Source organism: Eurosta solidaginis, chromosome 5 (assembly GCF_040869045.1).
Source record: "Eurosta solidaginis isolate ZX-2024a chromosome 5, ASM4086904v1, whole genome shotgun sequence".
NCBI classification, from domain to species: Eukaryota; Metazoa; Arthropoda; class Insecta; order Diptera; family Tephritidae; genus Eurosta; species Eurosta solidaginis.
In genome coordinates this window covers 30828540-30849768 of record NC_090323.1, presented here as the reverse complement: position 1 = coordinate 30849768, position 21229 = coordinate 30828540, and the positions used below count along the sequence as shown (strand labels likewise).

Sequence of the window (21229 nt, the reverse complement as noted above, 5' to 3'; positions counted from 1 at the left end):
ATTCGTCAATCCCACTTTCCCATACGTTGCCAATAACTCGAATCCTCCCTCAATAGCCACGCCATCAGTATACGCAGAAACAATATAATATAGAGACGAAACATAAATATAAAACATAGACGAAAAATCGTGTGAGGCTAGCTTCACAAAATTCTAGTAGGTCACATTCACCACTTACCACAGCAGAATTTGTTAAACTACCACTGTCTGTATTTGTTATTTAACAATTATTTGTACACTTTTTATTCAGCTAATGTGTTCAGAATTCACATTTTTACTCTCTAAAACTCCAATCAGTGTATTTCTGTGCTTAAATTATGTTAAAAATTGTGTTAAAGTTTTTGGTGTGGTGAAAGTGACCTACTAGAATTTTGTTACGCTCCGCTGCTTTCCACCGAAGTTCGCGCGTGCAATATCTTTATATTCAAAAATTTTTGGTATACGCACCTGGAACTCCTTACGTTTCCAGTCACGTTTCATCCACAAATCCAATTGTTAATTATAATCAGTTGCCAGCAAGCCTTGGAGTCCATCCACCCATACGCAAAGTACTCGATTTACCCGAATTCCATGGCTCGCCAGAAGAGTGGCCAATGTTTTCAGTAGCCTATAAGGAAACCACTAGGTTATATGCCTACACAGATTTGGAAAACTTGTTACGTCTACAGAAGGCGCTTAAAACTAAAGCGCGTCAACAAGTTGAATCACTTTTAATACATCCCGCGAATGTAAATACCGTAATAGCACTTTGGAGCACCACTACGGGCGCCCAGAGTTACTCGTTCGTAGCCAGATTGCAAAGGCACGTGCATACCCTACCATCAGTAGCATGAAGATATCTGACATTCTGAATTCCAGTACAATGGTTTCAAATTTAGCGGCTTTCCTTGAAAGTTCCGGCGCCGCCCCTCTTTTAACAAACCAAATTTTATTGGATGAATTACTGAGCAAGCTACCGTTTAGCAACAGAGAAGAGTGGACTCGCCACATACTAACTTTGCAGCAACCGTACCCATCTGTAAGAGATTTTGCGAACTGGCTTCCAACAGTTGCGTTATATGTGTCAATGGCCACTGATGTAATGCCAGTGAAACAATCTTCTGCACATGAGCAATCGTTTACCAAAAATAAACTGCAAACAAGGCCAGTACTGTCTATGAACAGAGATGATAAAAAGTGTTCAATGTGTGAAGAAAACCACAATTTGTTTAAATGTCAAAAGTTTAAAGACGCTGAGTATTCGTATAGATGGAATGTTGTGAAGAAAAACAATTTGTGTTTCTCTTGTTTGCAACCAGGCCATAATTTATATAGCTGCACAAAACGACGACAATGTGGAGTGCAAGGCTGTGATAGATTCCACAACCGATTGTTGCACAAAGAAAATTCTAATAATAATACACATACAAATAATAAAGACGAACAAGATAGCAAGCCAGTGGCCACGGTCAGTGAATTTCAAACTTCGCTGCATCCAGTTTATAAATCAGCTGACACAAAACAAACACTTCTGAAATATTTGCCTGTAAAATTGAAAGGGCCAAAGGGCGAAGTCACTGTAATTGCATTCATCGACGAAGGAGCGAAAATCTCATTGATAGATGAAAGTATCGCAAACGCCATAGGAGTGAAGGGTAAAACTGACATGCTTCGCCTCAAGTGGATAGGCAATCAAACGACGAGTGAACCATCAAAGCGAGTTTCATTTGAGATTGGCGATATTTGTTCAGAATCCACAAAATACCAAATGAGCGGTGTACAAACAACAAAAAATTGTACTTGCCCGAACAGTCTTTGCACTTAGGCGAATTTATACGTAAACACAAACAGCTTAGAGATAAAAATATTTTTGATTATTGCAATGCAGTTCCACAGTTATTGGTAGGCTTGCCACATACGCATTTAATTCGACCGACTGGCGTTTTAAATATTGATGAAGGTTTTGCGGCACATCAAACCAAATTAGGGTGGACAATTTTTGGATCAAATGAAGAAAGCGCTACTGATGTAATGGTGGGTCATGTAAACATTGAAGCAACAGATTTATATGAGCTCAATCAGCAAATCGCCGAGTATTTCGTTGCTGATAATTTCGAAGTGAAATCAGTACCAATAGTCCGATCAGATGCAGACGTCCGAGCAGAAAAATTACTCAAGGATACTACAAAATTTATAAACAATAGATTCGAAACTGGCTTACTGTGGCGCAGTGATAATGTTAGCTTTCCGCAAAGCTTTGACACAGCTGTAAAGCGATTACAACAAGTCGAATCAAAAATGAATGCAGATGCCGAATATCGTGATTGGTATATACAAAAAATTGATGATTACGTTTACAAGGGTTATGCAAAAAAGTTATCAGTGGCTGAGATTGACAACGTTGATGATCGTACGTGGTTAGGTTAGGTTAAGTTAGGGTGGCTGCCCGAGGGCACACTTAGGCCAGTAGTACTAGGCCCGTTGTGATACCACGAAAAACACCGTTACCTTTCCTCTTCGAACCATTTTGAGGACCTGATGAAAGCTACCAGGTCCTTGACGTCATGCTCCACAACCTGACTCAAAGTATCAAGAAATGGAGCTCCCAGAAAGCGCTGCCGTGCTCCGCTTAGCGCTGGGCAGTTTCAAATGAGGTGAACCACCGTTTCCTCCTCCTCATCTTCTTTACAACTCCTACAGCAACGACGATAAGGCGCTCCTAGCCTTTCTGCATGCCTACCTATGAGGCAATGACCCGTTAGTGCCCCCACAAGTGTGGAAATTGTATCCCTTCTTAGGTTGTACACGTGACGGGACCTTTTAGGATCCCATTTAGGCCAGGTTTCTTTCGATGTTCGACATCCCGGTGTTTGTAGCCATCTTTCGTCGGCTTGCCGGTAGATGTGCTCTTTTAGCATTAGCTTGCATGTGGACAGGGGCATACCTAAGCGTTCTTGTCCAGGAAGAACCTGCTTGGTTGTACCCTGCCTAGCGAGTTCATCTGCAATGCAGTTTCCCTCGATATCCCTATGTCCATGGACCCATGTGAGGTGTACACGGTTATGTTGAGCCATCTCTTGAAGAGATCGGCGACAGTTTAGTGCTAGTTCAGAATTGAACGAGTGGGAGCCCAGAGATTTTATGGCAGCTTGGCTGTCGCTGAAGATAAAAATTTCTTTGCCGACAATGTATGTCCCTATCCTAGCTGCGGCTTCCATTATGGCTGCAACTTCTGCCTGGAATACACTGCAGTGGTCGGGTAGTCTGAATGAGAGCTAAGGGTCAAGGTCCCTTGGGTATACTCCACCCCCAACTCTCCCGTTTAGCTTGGAGCCGTCCGTGTATATGGAAATGCTGTTGCTCATAGCAAGGCACTTATCCGACTCCGTCCAGTCATCCCTGCTGGGTATGTTTATCTTAAAGTTTGTTTCCGCAACTGTTGTGGTCGCACAGCGATCCGTGCTAGGAGGGAGAAAACTGTATTTGTTTAGTATACTTGAGTGTCCTGTGGTCCTGCTGTTCCAGCACGACAACTCCCTTAGACGCAGGGATGACGTTGCCGCTGCTCGATGACCAGCCAGATCCAGTGGAAAGATGTCAAGAATGACCTGAAGAGCTTCGCTATGCGTTGTTCTTAGAGCCCCGCTTATGCTTATCATGCTGGATCTGTGGACTTTACCCAACAAGTTTAGGTTTGACGCCTTGCTCAAGGCTGGTCACCATACGACTACCCCATACAGCAGTATGGGTCTGATAATCGCGGTATAAATCCATCTGCATATGTTGGGGGTGAGTCCCCATTTTTTGCCAATGGCTCTTTTACACATATATAATGCAATGTACGCTTTCTTTTGTCGCTGGATAACGTTGTCCTTCCAGTTCAGCTTTTTGTCTAAAACTACGCCTAGAAATTTGGCTTCAACGATGGTATTTTGTATCGTTTGGTATATAAGGCAAGCTCTACTTTATCGGAGTTGACGCTGAGTCCACATCGGGAAGCCCACAAGGAAACCTCTCGCAATGCTACCTGCATCAAGTCGCACAAAGTTTGAGGGAACTTGCCCTCTGTAGATAATCGCTAGGTCATCAGCATATGCCACCTTCCCGCTCCCTTAACTAGTATCTCTTAATAGCGAGTTTACCGTTAGGTTCCATAGTAAAGGGGAAAGGACACCACCCTGGGGCGTGCCCCTTGCGACAAATCGTGTTATCTCAACCTTCCCCAGTGAGGAAAGCACTTTCCTTCCCCTGAGCAGTTGATCAATTAGTCCCACTAGGGGTCTATTTACGTCCAGATCAGTTAAAGCATTGTTAACGGCGTCTAGACTTATATTGTTGAATGCTCCTTCAATGTCTAGGAAGGCCACAAGACAATAATCCTTTTCGAACAAGGATGTTTCTATAGTAGAGACTAGTCTGTGTAGCGCAGTCTCCGCAGATTTACCTTTGGTGTAAGCGTGTTGATAGTCCGAAATGAGATTCCTATCAATGCTTGTAGTGAGAAAATCGCTAACTATTCTCTCTAGGGTCTTGAGTACGAAGGATGAAAGACTGATAGGTCTATAGTCCTTCGGCTCGTAATGAGAGGCTTTGCCTGCCTTAGGAATGAATATGACCGTGGCGCTCCTCCATGCACACGGAATATAGTTCATAGCCAAACAAGCGGTATATATGTGCCGCAGCCAGTTGGCTGATAACTCCAAAGAGTAGATAAGTTGAGCGGGTACAATCCCGTTTGGTCCAGCAGCCTTAAAAGGTTTAAAACTTTTGACTGCCCACCTCACTCTCTCCTCAGTGATGGGTATATTCACAGCTTGGTTTGCTGCAGGTACTTCCGGTGCGTTAGTCATATTTCCCGGGAAATGTGTGTCCAGGAGCAGCTCTAGAGTTTCCCCTTCTGTGCTGGTCCAGGTACCATTCGGTCTCCGCAGAAAGCTAATAGCTGTTTGCGTCTTAGAAAGCACGCACCGTAGCCTGGATGTGTCCACGACACTTTCGACTCCAGTGCAGAAATTTCTCCATGAAGTTCTCTTCGCTTGTCTCAGGACCTTTTTGTAGGTCCTTAGTTTGTCCTTGCATTCTAGCCATTGTGACCCGTTATCAAAGAATTTGGCTTTGTTAAACTGTTCTCTACAGGATTTACGAAGTAGGTCCAGATCATGGGACCACCAGTGAGGTTTACGCTTACCGCGCGGTTTTGGCAATGGACAGGCCTGTTCTAAGGCTTTTGAGAATGCCGATGTGAAGGTTTCTACCAGACCCTCTAGCTCCATCGTTGATGAGGGGCTTTGTGGGGGCAGTTCTGGTAGTTCTCTTGCTAACAGCTCATTATGTAGTTCCCAGTTTGTATTACGTGGGTTACGTCTCGCAATGGGCTGATCGACGAAGAACTCTAACATTACTTCAATATAACGGTGGTCTGAAAAGGAATGTTCCTCAAGAACACGCCATTTTTTAACCCACCCATAAACGCGTTCGCTACAAATAGTGAGGTCAATAACCTCTCTACGGTTTTTAGTAATAAAAGTTGGTTCATTACCTACATTGCAAACTACAAGGTTAGTTGTTAAAAGGTACTCAAAAAGTGACTCACCACGAGTGTTTATGTCGGAACTACCCCACTGCACGTGGTGGGCGTTTGCGTCTGTCCCGATTAGCAGATGGCCTTGGCTTGAGTCGGCCACCAGATCCTTTACCGTCTTTTGCGGAGGAGGTTCCTCTGCGTCGTACGGCATATAAACGGAGGCTAGCGTTAATTGGGTGCCTCCGCTTGCCAAGCTGGCCGCTGTAACGTCACCATTGCTATAATTAGGTAAGAGAAAGATATTTAGCTCAGACTTTACTAAAATGCATGTTCTCACTTTACCTTCATCTGCAGCTCAGATGAGCTTAAACCCAATGGCCCCCAATCCGCAAATCCTTGAGTTGTTCACCCAGGGTTCTTGGATAAGGACCACTTCGACGTCGAATTTAGAAAGGCGACTGATGAGAGCAGCCGAGGCTGCCTTACTTTTGTGGAGGTTTATCTGGAGCAACCTCAGCATGAGCTTGCTCAGACTCCCCTGCCTCCATCACTGTGATGTTGGGATCCTCTCCGTCGCTATCCAGCAGAGCATCCTCCATCGACAAATTGCCCAGAGCTCCTGCGTAATTTGACGTGGCGGAAACCAGGCTTTCGGCGTCGGAGATTTCCGCTTCCACTTCGGGTGCCTCAATGTCCGTGTCCAAAGAGGCACTCGAAAGGGATGCGCGCTGTGCGTCCCCACGGTATACGTGAATTACGACATCGCCGAGGCCGTAAAACACTCTTCCTTTGCTCCGTCTAAGGGGCTCGAGAGCTTCCTTATTCAGGGCTAACACGACCTGTCTCCTAGGTCCTACAGCGTCCTCGACTTGGATGACACTACAGTCCTGCGTTGGGAGAGCCGGGTTCATCAGTTGCAGCATCCTGAGAATTCTCTCAGGTTCTGCTGGAACCCATGCCCTGGCCCTTGGAGTACGTGGTACTTGCCACACTTTGTAGCAACCAAACCAAACGAAGGAAATAAACGCCGTTTAGTTTTTGATGCTGCCGCAAAGATTAAAGATATGTCGCTAAATAGTGCTTTGTTGAAAGGTCCGTCTGAAAACCAACCGAAATCATTGGTAAATATTTTATTTAATTTTCGACTACGAAAGGTAGCCGTATGTGGAGATATACGTGAAATGTTTCACATGGTATTGATTCGCGACGACGATCAAAATTCACAACGTTTTCTATGGAGAGGAGGAAATTCTCTCCAGCCTCCAGATATATGTATATGTACTGAGAGTTATGATATTTGGGTCAATTAGTTCGCCCTGTTCCGCCCAATACATTAAGAATCTAAACGCTGAAAGTTTTCGAGACACCTTTCCGAGGGCAGTCGAAGCTATCATTCAACGCCACTACGTCGACGACTATATGGATAGCTTCAACGACATTAAGGAAGCTATCGAGGTAACTAAGAAGGTGATAGAAATACACGCATGCGGGGGATTTGAACTGAGAAACGTAATCTCCAACTCTGAAGAGCTTATGCAAGCTGTAGGGGGCAGTTCAGCACCGCTTTCGCAAAGGGAAGTTAGCACCTGTAAGGGGGAAGGTACCACTGAAAAAGTACTTGGTATGCACTGGTGTCCGAAAAGAGACTACTTCTGTTTTAAGCTGTCGTTTGCTAGGGTACCAAAGGCGGTGCTAGATGGTATGCGTAAACCCACAAAGGGGGAAATGCTTAGCGTATTAATGTCAATATTTGACCCTTTCGGTTTGCTTTGTAGCGCTACAGTTTGCGCTAAAGTATTGCTACAACGGCTGAGGCAGCGGAACGTGGGTTGTCATGACCCCATTCCTGATGACATATATGAAAAATGGTTTGATTGGTACAAAGGTTTGCGAACCATAGAAGACTTAAAGGTGCCACGATGTTATAACGAGGAGTTTTTTAATGACAAGGCAGACATTCAGCTGCACATTTTTGTTGAGGCAAGTGAGCATGCATATTCAACTGTTGCTTATTGGCGCTTGAGCTACGAAAATAAAACAGATGTCATCTTTATCGCTGGACGGTCAAGGTGTAGCCCACTTAAACCGCTGTCAATACCTCGCCTAGAGTTGCAGTCTGCCGTTATAGGCGTTCGGCTGAAGGAAGTCATAATCGCCAGCCACGACGTTACACCTAACATGATACTATTTTGGACGGATTCCAAGACTGCGATCCAATGGATTAGATCCGACCCTAGATGCTATAAACAGTTCGTCGCTCATCGCGTATCAGAAGTGCTGCAGTCATCCGAGGTGCACCAATGGAGATGGGGGCCAGGGTGTGTCAATCCCGCTGACGAGGCAACGCGTCCAAAGAAGTTTGACTCAAATTGTAAATGGATTAATGGTCCTCAATTTTTAAAGTGGGACGCAGATAGTTGGCCTACTGTTCCAAAAGACATTGCTGAGGAAGGTATCGATACCGAGCTGCGTTCTAAAACACTGTATACAATACAGACATACGATCACGTTGTGCCCTTTGCTAAATATACCAACTTGTACAAATGTCTCCGAATAATGACGTGGGTGAGGTTAGCAGTATCGAAATTTCGTTCTCTGGCAAACAAGAAAGATTTCATTGTACATAAATCATTATCGGCGACACAAATAAAGCAAACAGAGTCTTTTATCTACCGTCTAGTTCAAAATACTGAGTTTGCGGACGAAATGCAAATGTTGTCCAGTGGTTCGCCAGTAAGTAAAGGCAGCTCGATTTACAAATTATGTCCGACATTGGATGAAGATGGTGTTGTGCGTTTGGGTGGCCGAATCGATTACGCCAACTGCGTACCCGCATCAACTAAGCGACCAGTGATACTGCCTAAAGGTCATCCGCTGTCTTTCTTGGTAGGTAAACATTACCATGAAATGTTTCATCACCATAATTTCGAGTCTATGGTTGCCGCTATACGATACAAGTATTGCATTCCAAGCGTTCGCCGTCTGTTAAGATCAATTAAAATAAGTTGTCAACTATGCAAAAATTTGGCAGCCGCTCCGCAAACATCATTGATGGGTCAACTCCCTAAGGACAGGCTTACCCCGTTTGTAAGACCATTTTCATTCACAGGCGTGGACTACTTCGGTCCAGTCATGGTATCTATTGGACGGCGTCAGGAAAAGCGATGGGTGGCCATCTTCACTTGTCTTACGATTAGGGCTATTCACCTGGAGCTAGCGAAAGACCTATCTACCGACGCCGCCGTTATAGTATGTCGCAACTTTATTAACCGTAGGGGCGTTCCAATTCGTATCAGAAGCGATCGAGGCACAAACTTTGTAGGTGCTAGCAAAGAAACGTGGGTAGAGGTTGAAAAGGGCATTTCTAGTGAATGCTGCCGCAGAGGCATCGAGTGGTTGTTCAATGCTCTGGCAAATCCGTCAGCTGGTGGTGTGTGGGAACGAATGGTTCGCACGGTAAAAAGGGTGCTGCAGTTCACTTTAAAGGAAAAAGCTCCGCAACTGGAGACTTTACATAGCCTCCTTATAGAAGCGGAGAATCTTGTGAATTCTCGTCCATTAACACATGTTCCGCTTGAGCACAGCGACGATGAACCGCTTACCCCAAACCACTTTATGTTGGGGTCTCCCAACTTCGTCCAAGCAGCTGAGGTACCAGAAGTGGGATGTCTAAGAAAGCAGTGGCATATATCACAGCAGTTAAAGCAAACTTTCTGGAAGAGATGGGTTCTCGAGTATCTTCCGACTTTGACCAGACGCGTAGAATGGTTCAAACAAGTAAAGCCGATATGTGTTGGCGGCGTGGTGATTGTATGCGACGACAACGAAAGCCGTGGGCAATGGAAGAAAGGCATCCTCCTGGAAACAAAGGCGGCAGCCGATGGTCAAGTTAGGACAGTTTTGGTGAAGACTGCTGCTGGAAATTTACGTAGGTCGGCTTCAAAGATTGCCGTACTCGACGTAAAGGGTGATTCTCCCGGCAGTGAATCGAATCTCGGAGGAGGATGTTACAGATAGAAATTAATATCAAATAGTTATGTACCGAGTACTTTAAACCTTTTCTTATATTCTTTAAAAATAGGTACTTTATAAGCAACTCTGTTAATAGTTATTTTATTTGTGCGCATCTGGTTCTTTCTTTTGAAAAGAAACATTGGAAGAGCACGAACAAGTAAGTCCTGAATTAATTCGATATAACCAATTTAAATGTAATTAATGAATCCGTTTTTATCAGATATAAAAACATTACAAATAGTATTGTTACAAATATTCTCGTGCGTTTTATTCCAAAGTCTTGCCGTCTACAACAAACGCACATGTCTGTTTTATGTAAGTTATGCAGGTCCTTATGGTCCCTGCTTTCCTTCAATAAATAACACAACACAACACTTTACTTTAACACTTTATTTAAAATAACTTTAAATATTTAGCGACTAATTAGTTGACCGTGCAACTTCTCTGATTAAACTGAATTACCCTCGAAAGGCAATGATGCCTCCTTAAATACCTTTCCTAATGCCATTCTGCTGCTGCTGTTATCATATGTAAAACGGTCGCACATTCAGTTGTTGTTGCTAGCGTATGTGATGCTATGATAAGTGCAAGTTGCTAGGTAAGTGCAAGCAGCGACGTCGCGCGATCAGTTTTAACGCTTCTCTTTATGCCTGCCTACGACCATCACGTTGCTATGGTAAGCAAGCGCAAGCAGTGACATTGTGCAGTGCGTTGCTGGGCTGGATATTAAACCTGCCGTTGCTATGATATAACCACGCGCGATTACTTGTTCTACCGTTGGGTTGCATACCAAGCCCGTGTGCATATGATGTTGCTATGCTGTGATCGTATGCAGTGGGTTGTTATGCTGTTGGCTTGCACATGATGTTACTATGGTCGTCACGTTTGCTTTTGTGCGATTAGTTGCGCTGTTGTTGGGCAAGCTCTGTTAGGCAAGCGATGGGCATTTGAGTTGGATTGTTGTTAGGCAAGCGATGATCATTTGTTGGTTTGTTTTGCTCTGCAGCAATTGACCTTGCCATTTGACTTGGTTGCTAACTAGTTGTTTGAGTCTACGTAGAGAAGCTAGGCATATTGTTGACTTAGCAGAGATGTGCAATAGGCATCATAACTTAACTCCTCCCCCTCTTAAATTCGGAGCGTCCCTGATCCGACGAACTTATAACTATACATATTTTTAAAAAATAAAAAGATATATTTTCTATAATCTAAATATCCTTTTCTTTTGCGGACTTCGTAAAGAAATAATGATTTCGATGATCTTGTGTGACTTTTTTTTTAAAGAGTTATAATTTGACATCTTTTGAAATTTTAATTAGCTGCAAATATTTAATTCTTTAATTTCTTACTAAATTACGGGAATTCCATATTTACTTCTCTTACAAATTTTAAATTGGCTTTTACAATAAGCTTTTTTCTAAAAGATATAACATGTTTGTTTTTTTTTTTTTTTTTAAGTGGTAATCAATGATTTATAATGTTGTAAATAATGTTTTCCGTATACATATGTACGTTTTTTTATATAATTATTATTTTCATTTTATTTTTGAATTATTGTAGCTTCGTAAAGTTAGGCTTCGATAAAAAATTATTTCTATATTTACCATAAAAAAAAATTAGAATTTGGCTTTTATAAAAACCGTTTTAAAGAAAATTATAGATTTTTTTTAATATAATAATAATTTATTTATTTAATTTTTGAAATAGTGTGTTTCGTATACATATGTACGTTGTTTTCATACTTATTATTTCCATTTTAATCTTGAGTTATTGTAGCTCTTAAAATATATTTATAATGTTTGGATATTTTTTACTAAACCATGTCAATTCTCTATTTATAATTCAGAAAAATTATAGGTAAGCTTTTATAGGAAGTGTTTTGAAAATAATTATAATATTTTTAAATATAATAATAGTTTATTTATTTATTTGGTTTTGAAACTATTTTTTTTTCTGTATACATATGTACATTTTTAATTCAAATATTATTTCCATTTTATTTATAAGTTCTTGAAAAATATAGCAAAAATTCATAATTTTTTGTTTCACTAAATTAGATATATATATGTACATTTCAGAACAATTTTATGCGGACTTTTATAATTTGCGTTTTAAGGTAATTGTATACATATTTTCTAAGTTAGTATTCTCAATTTAATCGAAAAATTATTGTTTCCGTATTATTTACATTTTATTTCGAGTTAAGCTAGGAAACCCTTACATGAAAATTATTTGGTTTTACTTCCATTCGGTATGTTTGTAGTTAGATTTTTTTTTATATAATCATGTGATTTTGGTTGGTAGAGAATCTTAAGAAAATTATTATAAGAAAACTACAGTTGTCGTATACATATGTACGATTTTTTGTATAATAATTTTCAAAATTCAATATCAAAAAATAAAAAAAATTTTTTTTTTTTTTACATCAAAATTTAAGGAATCCAATATTTCGTAAAAACTATGTTTCATGGTTTTGAATTAAATTTAAAGCTATTTTTTTTATTGTGTGATCAGTAGAAGTCGTTGAATTGATGACTTAATACCTTTGCTTTAAAAGATTTTTTGTTTTTTTGACAAACCAATTGCGTTTATACTTGATATGCTGAATCCTTATCTTAAGTTATCCTTATGGACTTTTTTGCCATTTATCAACACAGTTGTTCCTAAATCTTTTTGTACAATGTTTTCCACGTACACCTTGCTTAATTTATTCCCTAGGCGTTTATTGCGGCGAACATATACCTTTTCTCCTTCATTAAATTTTCTATGATTGTTAACAGATTTTTTAACGACATTTTCTTGTGCAACAGTAAGCGCTACTTTAATTGAGTCTAGGTGATCTTTGGGAAAATTATTAATTACATCTATGGGTTTCGCATTTACAGTAGAATGTATTGAATTATTATACTTATATGTTGCAAGTAAAATCAATTCATTGGTATCTGTTATATTTTGTTCGGCTTTTATACATCTTGCGATTTCTGTTAGCGTTGAATGTACTCTTTCTATTTGGCCGTTACTTTTACTGTGTAAGGCTGGTATGAAAAACTGCTCAATTTCGAAATGATATTTCAATAAATTGGATATTGTATTGGAATGAAGGGATTTCTCGTTATCGGAAACAACTATTTTGGTTTTTCTGAACTTGTTCAGTACTAAAAGTAGAGCAGTTTTAACATCGGTTGTTGATCTGGATTCGATAGGAATCGTAATTGTAAATTTGGAAAATTTATCTATGCAGGTAAAAAAATGAAATTTATCTACCGAAAATATGTCTACATGGAGGATTTGGCCAGGATATTCTGGAATTGGTGTTTTTCCTACTTCTAATTTTGATGGGTGTCTATTATATTTATTCTCCGAACAAGTTTTACAATTTTTAGTAATTGTTGTAAAGGTTTTCTTTATATCTGGGAAAAAGTATTCAGATATCAACTGCTTGTAGTTCTCCTGAATTGAGCGATGGGCTCTGTTGTGCTCCGTGGTAGCAGCCTCGATTTGGTCTTCTCTTTTTATTAAGTCAATTACAATCCTTTCCGTATGTGTAAACTTTACTCCTGGGAAATTGGACAAGAGTAACGACTGAACTCTGGCTAAAGTTTCGAGATCACAACAAACTCCGTTTACTACATTTGGGTTAACCTTTTCCCGGATTGTTTGTAAAAGATATTCTGCAGTTTTAAAGTGTATGGAATGTCTAACAAGTTTTTGGAATAGAATTTTGGTGGATTTGCTGTTCACCTCGGATGGTGTCAGCACTAACTGGGATCTAAATTGTTTTTTATTAATTGGTTTTTATTGTGTCTGAAAGAGATAATTCACTATGAGCTGTAGCGCTTGAGTCATCCAGATTGTGAATATATTGACGCGAAAGTGCATCCGCTACTTTGTTGTCTTTACCGGGCTTATAAAAATATTTCGGAGCAAATGAATTTATAAATGCGGTCCATCTTTTAATTTTCGAATTGGGGTTTTTATCTGACATGGCGAATGTAAGCGGCTGATGGTCTGTGAAAATATGTATGTTTTTAATGTCATACAGATAATGCCTTAACTTTTGGAATGCCCAAACTATTGCCAACAGTTCACGTTCATTCGTGGCATAGTTTTCCTCAGCCTTAGATAGTGTACGAGATATCATCGTTATAGGTTTGCCGTTTTGCGAAAGCACAGCTCCTAGTGCTACGGATGAGGCATCGGTTGTTATCTCGAACGGCTTAGAGTAATCTGGGTGTTGGAGAAGGACGTCTTCTGAGGCCAAAATAGTTTTAAGTTTATTGAAGGCATTTATTGCTTCTTCGTCTAATGAGATATTAATCTTTTTGGACTGTCTACTAGTAACGTGGCCATTGTCACCTCTTAAGTATTTCGTAAGTGGTTTTGAAATATGCGCATAGTCCTTTATAAACCTACGGTAATAGCCCGAAAGACCCAAAAAGGACCGTAGAGATCTTAACGATTTCGGCTGTTGGTAATTTAGGATGGCATCTACTTTACTAGGACATGTTTGAATTCCTTTATGCGAGACTGTGAAACCTAAAAATTCGACTTCGTTCCTAAAAAAATTTAGATTTTTCTAAGGACACTCGCATTCCTGCTCGCTCGATTTTCTTTAGAATGGAATCGACATGCCTTTAATGGGAACTTTCGTCTGGTGAGAAAATGATGATGCCATCAACGTAAACGTGACATATTTTCCCAATGTCTTCACGCAAAATGTCATCTATTGCCCTTTGAAATATGCTTGGCGCATTTTTCAAGCCAAATGGCAAACGGCAAAACTCATACTTGCCATTGTTTACGCTGAATGCTGTTTTGCACCTATCTTTCTCTCGAAGGCAAATCTGGTGGAACCCTGATTTAAGATCGAGTGTCGTAAATAACTTGGACTTACCTAAATTTGAGAGTATTACTGTAGTATCTGGGATTGGATATTTGTCAGATGTAGTATGTTCATTTAGCTTCCGAAAGTCGATGACCATTCTCAACTTTTGGTTTCCGCCATCATCTAACCCTTTCTTTGAAACTACATGAACAGGCGAGTTATAGGGTGAATATGATTTCCTTATTATGCCGTCTTTAAGTAGGGACTCAATTTCGCTGTTAATAAAATTCGATACTGATATTGGGTAAGGATAGCTTCTTGAATAAATTGGCTTATCAGTTACCATGTCTATACTTGCTATTACATTTGTGTTATACGGAAGAGCTCTATTGGGGTTCGCAAATGCGTTAAAATTATTTTGTTTAAGTGTTTCAATACTACAAGGTGTTTAAATTTTTTTAGTATGAGCCATGTTAACTTCCTGACATTGAAAAAAGTTGAGATTCTCTTTTCCGTTTTTATGGAAAATCAGTCCAGCTTTTGTGTCAATATTTGCATCGATATCTTTCAACAAATCATATCCAATGATTCCATCAAAAGTATCTAATTGGGGTAATATATAAAAAGTAGCAGTCGTTCCTAGAATATTGACTTTACATTTCTCAGAAATTTTATTTACACCATTTATAGATCTTAGTTGAAAGGGATATTGTGTGGCGGTTATTCCTTTCAAAAAACCATATTTTTTTATGTAATTTTTCGCGGTTCCCGTGTCTATCAGAATTTTAAGAACTTGCCCATTAGGTAAAGTTCGAGTAATGAAGGGCAAGTTCGACCTTAGCCTAAAAAATTTATCTCATCTAGAGGCTGATTATCTTCCATTTCGGAGTAGTATGGTTCATTCGACAAAGGGTCTTCGTACTCGTCCACTGCCGTGGAAAATGAATTATTTTCCATAGCGTTAATACGTTGCAGTTTGTTAAAGGGTGCTTGAGTGGAGGTAGTGTTATTGTAAGGTCTCTTGAATTGTTGTTGAGGTTGGGCAAAGTTGTTGGCTTGTTGCCGCGTCCGCTGTTGATGAGAATTTAGTCGATTTGAACTATTTCCCTGTTGAAATGTTTGTTGGCGATTTCGCTGTTCAAAAGGATTGTTTCTGATTTGAGGATTTCTTCTGAAACAAGAGGTTCCCTGATCTATTTCCATTGGAACGGGGTATTGTGCTGAACTGCTTGGATTTGATCGATTTGGATGAGGAGGAGTATTAGAAAATGGGGTACTTTGATGTACTTGTGGCAATCTTCCCGAGGCATATGTATGCGCGAAGTTATATCTGTCTCGATTATGTTGCAACTCTTGCGCTGCAGCTAGTGCACTGGGTAAGTCTGGTGGGTTCGCAGAGAAAAGGGTATCGCAAAGTGGCCGCCTGAGACCGGAAATGAATACCCTTAAAGCGTTTTCCCTAGCCTTTACATTAGACGCATTGCAAAGTTCCTCATTACTGCTATATGTCATAATATTTTTGTTTAGAATCAAAATAAGTTGCCTATCAACTACATCATAATATTCACTAATAGACATTTGTCCCTGCCTCAATATATTGAGCTGATTTTCTAATATGTGGAGTGGTCGTTTATCTGCATATAATTGGTCTAACTTAGAAATAATGGCTTTAAAGTTTAGCGGAGTGTTAAAAGCGCTAAGATTTTCATTAGCTGCCGACGTTATTTTGTTACGCAAAATACCCATGGCAATATAATATGGCTCCGAGCCCTCGGTATAATAGTTTATCGCGAACCTAGCTGCTTCTCTCCATGCTGGATATTCAGATATTTTACCCCTAAATTCTGGTAGAGACTTAATCAAATTAAGATCCGTATGCCTACTTTGCGTGCCTGCAACAATAGTTACGGGACTGAAAACTTCTACTTTTCTAGGTATAATACTCTGAAAATCTCGTCTTAACTCTGCTAATTGTTCCCTAAAGTTCTCTTCAACCACTTCTACTGTCGACGCCAGTAAACTAGCCACTGCATTTCTATCCATTTTTTAATTAAAAAATTTTTTGTTGTAACACTATAAATTTTTTTTATAATTTAATTAGAATATAGATATTTATTAATGCAATTTTTTTAAAACTAATAATTTTTCATACGTACAAATATATCGAAGTAGGTAATGAAGATCCTGTTGATTGATGAAGTATTTCGTCCTGCGATTTACAGATGACACTTCCAAATTTTTTTTAAATTTAGAGGGTGCCTTTAGGTTTTAAATCAACATCTTTTGTCTGTTTGAAGACGTTTAGCACCATTTGATAATTATTGTTTTAGCGTATTGTATTTGTATTCAGTTTTTTTTTACCTTTCTTTTATTTAAATAATTCAAAATCTACCGACAAAACGACATTTTTTTAAAACTATTTAATATTCCTCTTCTCTAGAATATTTTTGGTTACTTTTCTGTCACTTTTTATATGCTTTTTTTACACCGTCTACTTTCCAAATAGCCTTTAAATTAATATGCTTGTTCTTTTCTTATATTTTTAAGGATAAGTATTTATTTCAAAGTTGTTTCACTAAATTTTATTTGAATTTACTGTTTTTTTTTCACTTATCCTTTTTCAAGGATTTTTATTTTAGATAACGTTTTTTAAACATTGGTTTATTTTACAAGGATGATTTTATTTTCCTTTTTCTATACATTTTTATTTAAATAGCTTTTAAGTTAATATATTTTAACTATTCAGCAATTTTTCTTTGACTATACTTTTTTCACACTTCCTTGAAGGACATTCACTTCATTTAAAGTTTTTCCGAACACTGGTTTATTTTAATGGTCACTGTTTTTATGTCGTTATTTGATAAGGATAAATATTTAAGAAAATTTTTTTGAATAAAACAAGTATTTTTCTTTAGTTTTTATCCTTATTTACAGGATATAGCTTTTTAAAAACACTTATGTCTTGCACTGTCTTGTTTTTAATTATAACCCTTATTTAAAGGATATATCAATTTTTTTTTAAAGCACTCGCACTGTTTTTTATTTTATTTGATTTTAATTTTTTTTTATTGTAATCCTTCTTTAAAGGGTATGTGTATTTTTTATACTCTTGGGTTTGCACTATAGTTGGGCGCCAGTTATGCAGGTCCTTATGGTCCCTGCTTTCCTTCAATAAATAACACAACACAACACTTTACTTTAACACTTTATTTAAAATAACTTTAAATATTTAGCGACTAATTAGTTGACCGTGCAACTTCTCTGATTAAACTGAATTACCCTCGAAAGGCAATGATGCCTCCTTAAATACCTTTCCTAATGCCATTCTGCTGCTGCTGTTATCATATGTAAAGCGGTCGCACATTCAGTTGTTGTTGCTAGCGCATGTGATGCTATGATAAGTGCAAGTTGCTAGGTAAGTGCAAGCAGCGACGTCGCGCGATCAGTTTTAACGCTTCTCTTTATGCCTGCCTACGACCATCACGTTGCTATGGTAAGCAAGCGCAAGCAGTGACATTGTGCAGTGCGTTGCTGGGCTGGATATTAAACCTGCCGTTGCTATGATAGAACCACGCGCGATTACTTGTTCTACCGTTGGGTTGCATACCAAGCCCGTGCATATGATGTTGCTATGCTGTGATCGTATGCAGTGGGTTGTTATGCTGTTGGCTTGCACGTGATGTTACTATGGTCGTCACGTTTGCTTTTGTGCGATTAGTTGCGCTGTTGTTGGGCAAGCTCTGTTAGGCAAGCGATGGGCATTTGAGTTGGATTGTTGTTAGGCAAGCGATGATCATTTGTTGGTTTGTTTTGCTCTGCAGCAATTGACCTTGCCATTTGACTTGGTTGCTAACTAGTTGTTTGAGTCTACGTAGAGAAGCTAGGCATATTGTTGACTTAGCAGAGATGTGCAATAGGCATCATAACTTATCTCCTCCCCCTCTTAAATTCGGAGCGTCCCTGATCCGACGAACTTATAACTATACATATTTTTAAAAAATAAAAAGATATATTTTCTATAATCTAAATATCCTTTTCTTTTGCGGACTTCGTAAAGAAATAATGATTTCGATGATCTTGTGTGACTTTTTTTTTAAAGAGTTATAATTTGACATCTTTTGAAATTTTAATTAGCTGCAAATATTTAATTCTTTAATTTCTTACTAAATTACGGGAATTCCATATTTACTTCTCTTACAAATTTTAAATTGGCTTTTACAATAAGCTTTTTTCTAAAAGATATAACATGTTTGTTTTTTTTTTTTTTTTTAAGTGGTAATCAATGATTTATAATGTTGTAAATAATGTTTTCCGTATACATATGTACGTTTTTTTATATAATTATTATTTTCATTTTATTTTTGAATTATTGTAGCTTCGTAAAGTTAGGCTTCGATAAAAAATTATTTCTATATTTACCATAAAAAAAAAATTAGAATTTGGCTTTTATAAAAACCGTTTTAAAGAAAATTATAGATTTTTTTTAATATAATAATAATTTATTTATTTAATTTTTGAAATAGTGTGTTTCGTATACATATGTACGTTGTTTTCATACTTATTATTTCCATTTTAATCTTGAGTTATTGTAGCTCTTAAAATATATTTATAATGTTTGGATATTTTTTACTAAACCATGTCAATTCTCTATTTATAATTCAGAAAAATTATAGGTAAGCTTTTATAGGAAGTGTTTTGAAAATAATTATAATATTTTTAAATATAATAATAGTTTATTTATTTATTTGGTTTTGAAACTATTTTTTTTTCTGTATACATATGTACATTTTTAATTCAAATATTATTTCCATTTTATTTATAAGTTCTTGAAAAATATAGCAAAAATTCATAATTTTTTGTTTCACTAAATTAGATATATATATGTACATTTCAGAACAATTTTATGCGGACTTTTATAATTTGCGTTTTAAGGTAATTGTATACATATTTTCTAAGTTAGTATTCTCAATTTAATCGAAAAATTATTGTTTCCGTATTATTTACATTTTATTTCGAGTTAAGCTAGGAAACCCTTACATGAAAATTATTTGGTTTTACTTCCATTCGGTATGTTTGTAGTTAGATTTTTTTTTATATAATCATGTGATTTTGGTTGGTAGAGAATCTTAAGAAAATTATTATAAGAAAACTACAGTTGTCGTATACATATGTACGATTTTTTGTATAATAATTTTCAAAATTCAATATCAAAAAATAAAAAAATTTTTTTTTTTTTTTTACATCAAAATTTAAGGAATCCAATATTTCGTAAAAACTATGTTTCATGGTTTTGAATTAAATTTAAAGCTATTTTTTTTATTGTGTGATCAGTAGAAGTCGTTGAATTGATGACTTAATACCTTTGCTTTAAAAGATTTTTTGTTTTTTTGACAAACCAATTGCGTTTATACTTGATATGCTGAATCCTTATCTTAAGTTATCCTTATGGACTTTTTTGCCATTTATCAACACAGTTGTTCCTAAATCTTTTTGTACAATGTTTTCCACGTACACCTTGCTTAATTTATTCCCTAGGCGTTTATTGCGGCGAACATATACCTTTTCTCCTTCATTAAATTTTCTATGATTGTTAACAGATTTTTTAACGACATTTTCTTGTGCAACAGTAAGCGCTACTTTAATTGAGTCTAGGTGATCTTTGGGAAAATTATTAATTACATCTATGGGTTTCGCATTTACAGTAGAATGTATTGAATTATTATACTTATATGTTGCAAGTAAAATCAATTCATTGGTATCTGTTATATTTTGTTCGGCTTTTATACATCTTGCGATTTCTGTTAGCGTTGAATGTACTCTTTCTATTTGGCCGTTACTTTTACTGTGTAAGGCTGGTATGAAAAACTGCTCAATTTCGAAATGATATTTCAATAAATTGGATATTGTATTGGAATGAAGGGATTTCTCGTTATCGGAAACAACTATTTTGGTTTTTCTGAACTTGTTCAGTACTAAAAGTAGAGCAGTTTTAACATCGGTTGTTGATCTGGATTCGATAGGAATCGTAATTGTAAATTTGGAAAATTTATCTATGCAGGTAAAAAAATGAAATTTATCTACCGAAAATATGTCTACATGGAGGATTTGGCCAGGATATTCTGGAATTGGTGTTTTTCCTACTTCTAATTTTGATGGGTGTCTATTATATTTATTCTCCGAACAAGTTTTACAATTTTTAGTAATTGTTGTAAAGGTTTTCTTTATATCTGGGAAAAAGTATTCAGATATCAACTGCTTGTAGTTCTCCTGAATTGAGCGATGGGCTCTGTTGTGCTCCGTGGTAGCAGCCTCGATTTGGTCTTCTCTTTTTATTAAGTCAATTACAATCCTTTCCGTATGTGTAAACTTTACTCCTGGGAAATTGGACAAGAGTAACGACTGAACTCTGGCTAAAGTTTCGAGATCACAACAAACTCCGTTTACTACATTTGGGTTAACCTTTTCCCGGATTGTTTGTAAAAGATATTCTGCAGTTTTAAAGTGTATGGAATGTCTAACAAGTTTTTGGAATAGAATTTTGGTGGATTTGCTGTTCACCTCGGATGGTGTCAGCACTAACTGGGATCTAAATTGTTTTTTATTAATTGGTTTTTATTGTGTCTGAAAGAGATAATTCACTATGAGCTGTAGCGCTTGAGTCATCCAGATTGTGAATATATTGACGCGAAAGTGCATCCGCTACTTTGTTGTCTTTACCGGGCTTATAAAAATATTTCGGAGCAAATGAATTTATAAATGCGGTCCATCTTTTAATTTTCGAATTGGGGTTTTTATCTGACATGGCGAATGTAAGCGGCTGATGGTCTGTGAAAATATGTATGTTTTTAATGTCATACAGATAATGCCTTAACTTTTGGAATGCCCAA

General features: G+C 37.7%; 1 protein-coding gene across 6 annotated transcripts in view; it reads right to left on the bottom strand.

The window, feature by feature from the left end:
- The window catches only part of LOC137253521 (uncharacterized), a 422466-nt gene that overhangs the window by 119295 nt on the left and 281942 nt on the right, over positions 1-21229 (bottom strand). The window contains exon 12 of one of the 6 annotated variants that reach the window (XM_067790603.1): positions 297-607. The exons of the other annotated variants lie outside the window; for them this stretch is intronic. Within the exon in view, the coding sequence (XP_067646704.1) occupies positions 600-607 (8 nt within the window). The 3' untranslated portion in view covers positions 297-599. Of the gene's footprint in view, positions 1-296; positions 608-21229 lie in introns of those variants that run through there. 6 annotated transcript variants of the gene reach the window in all.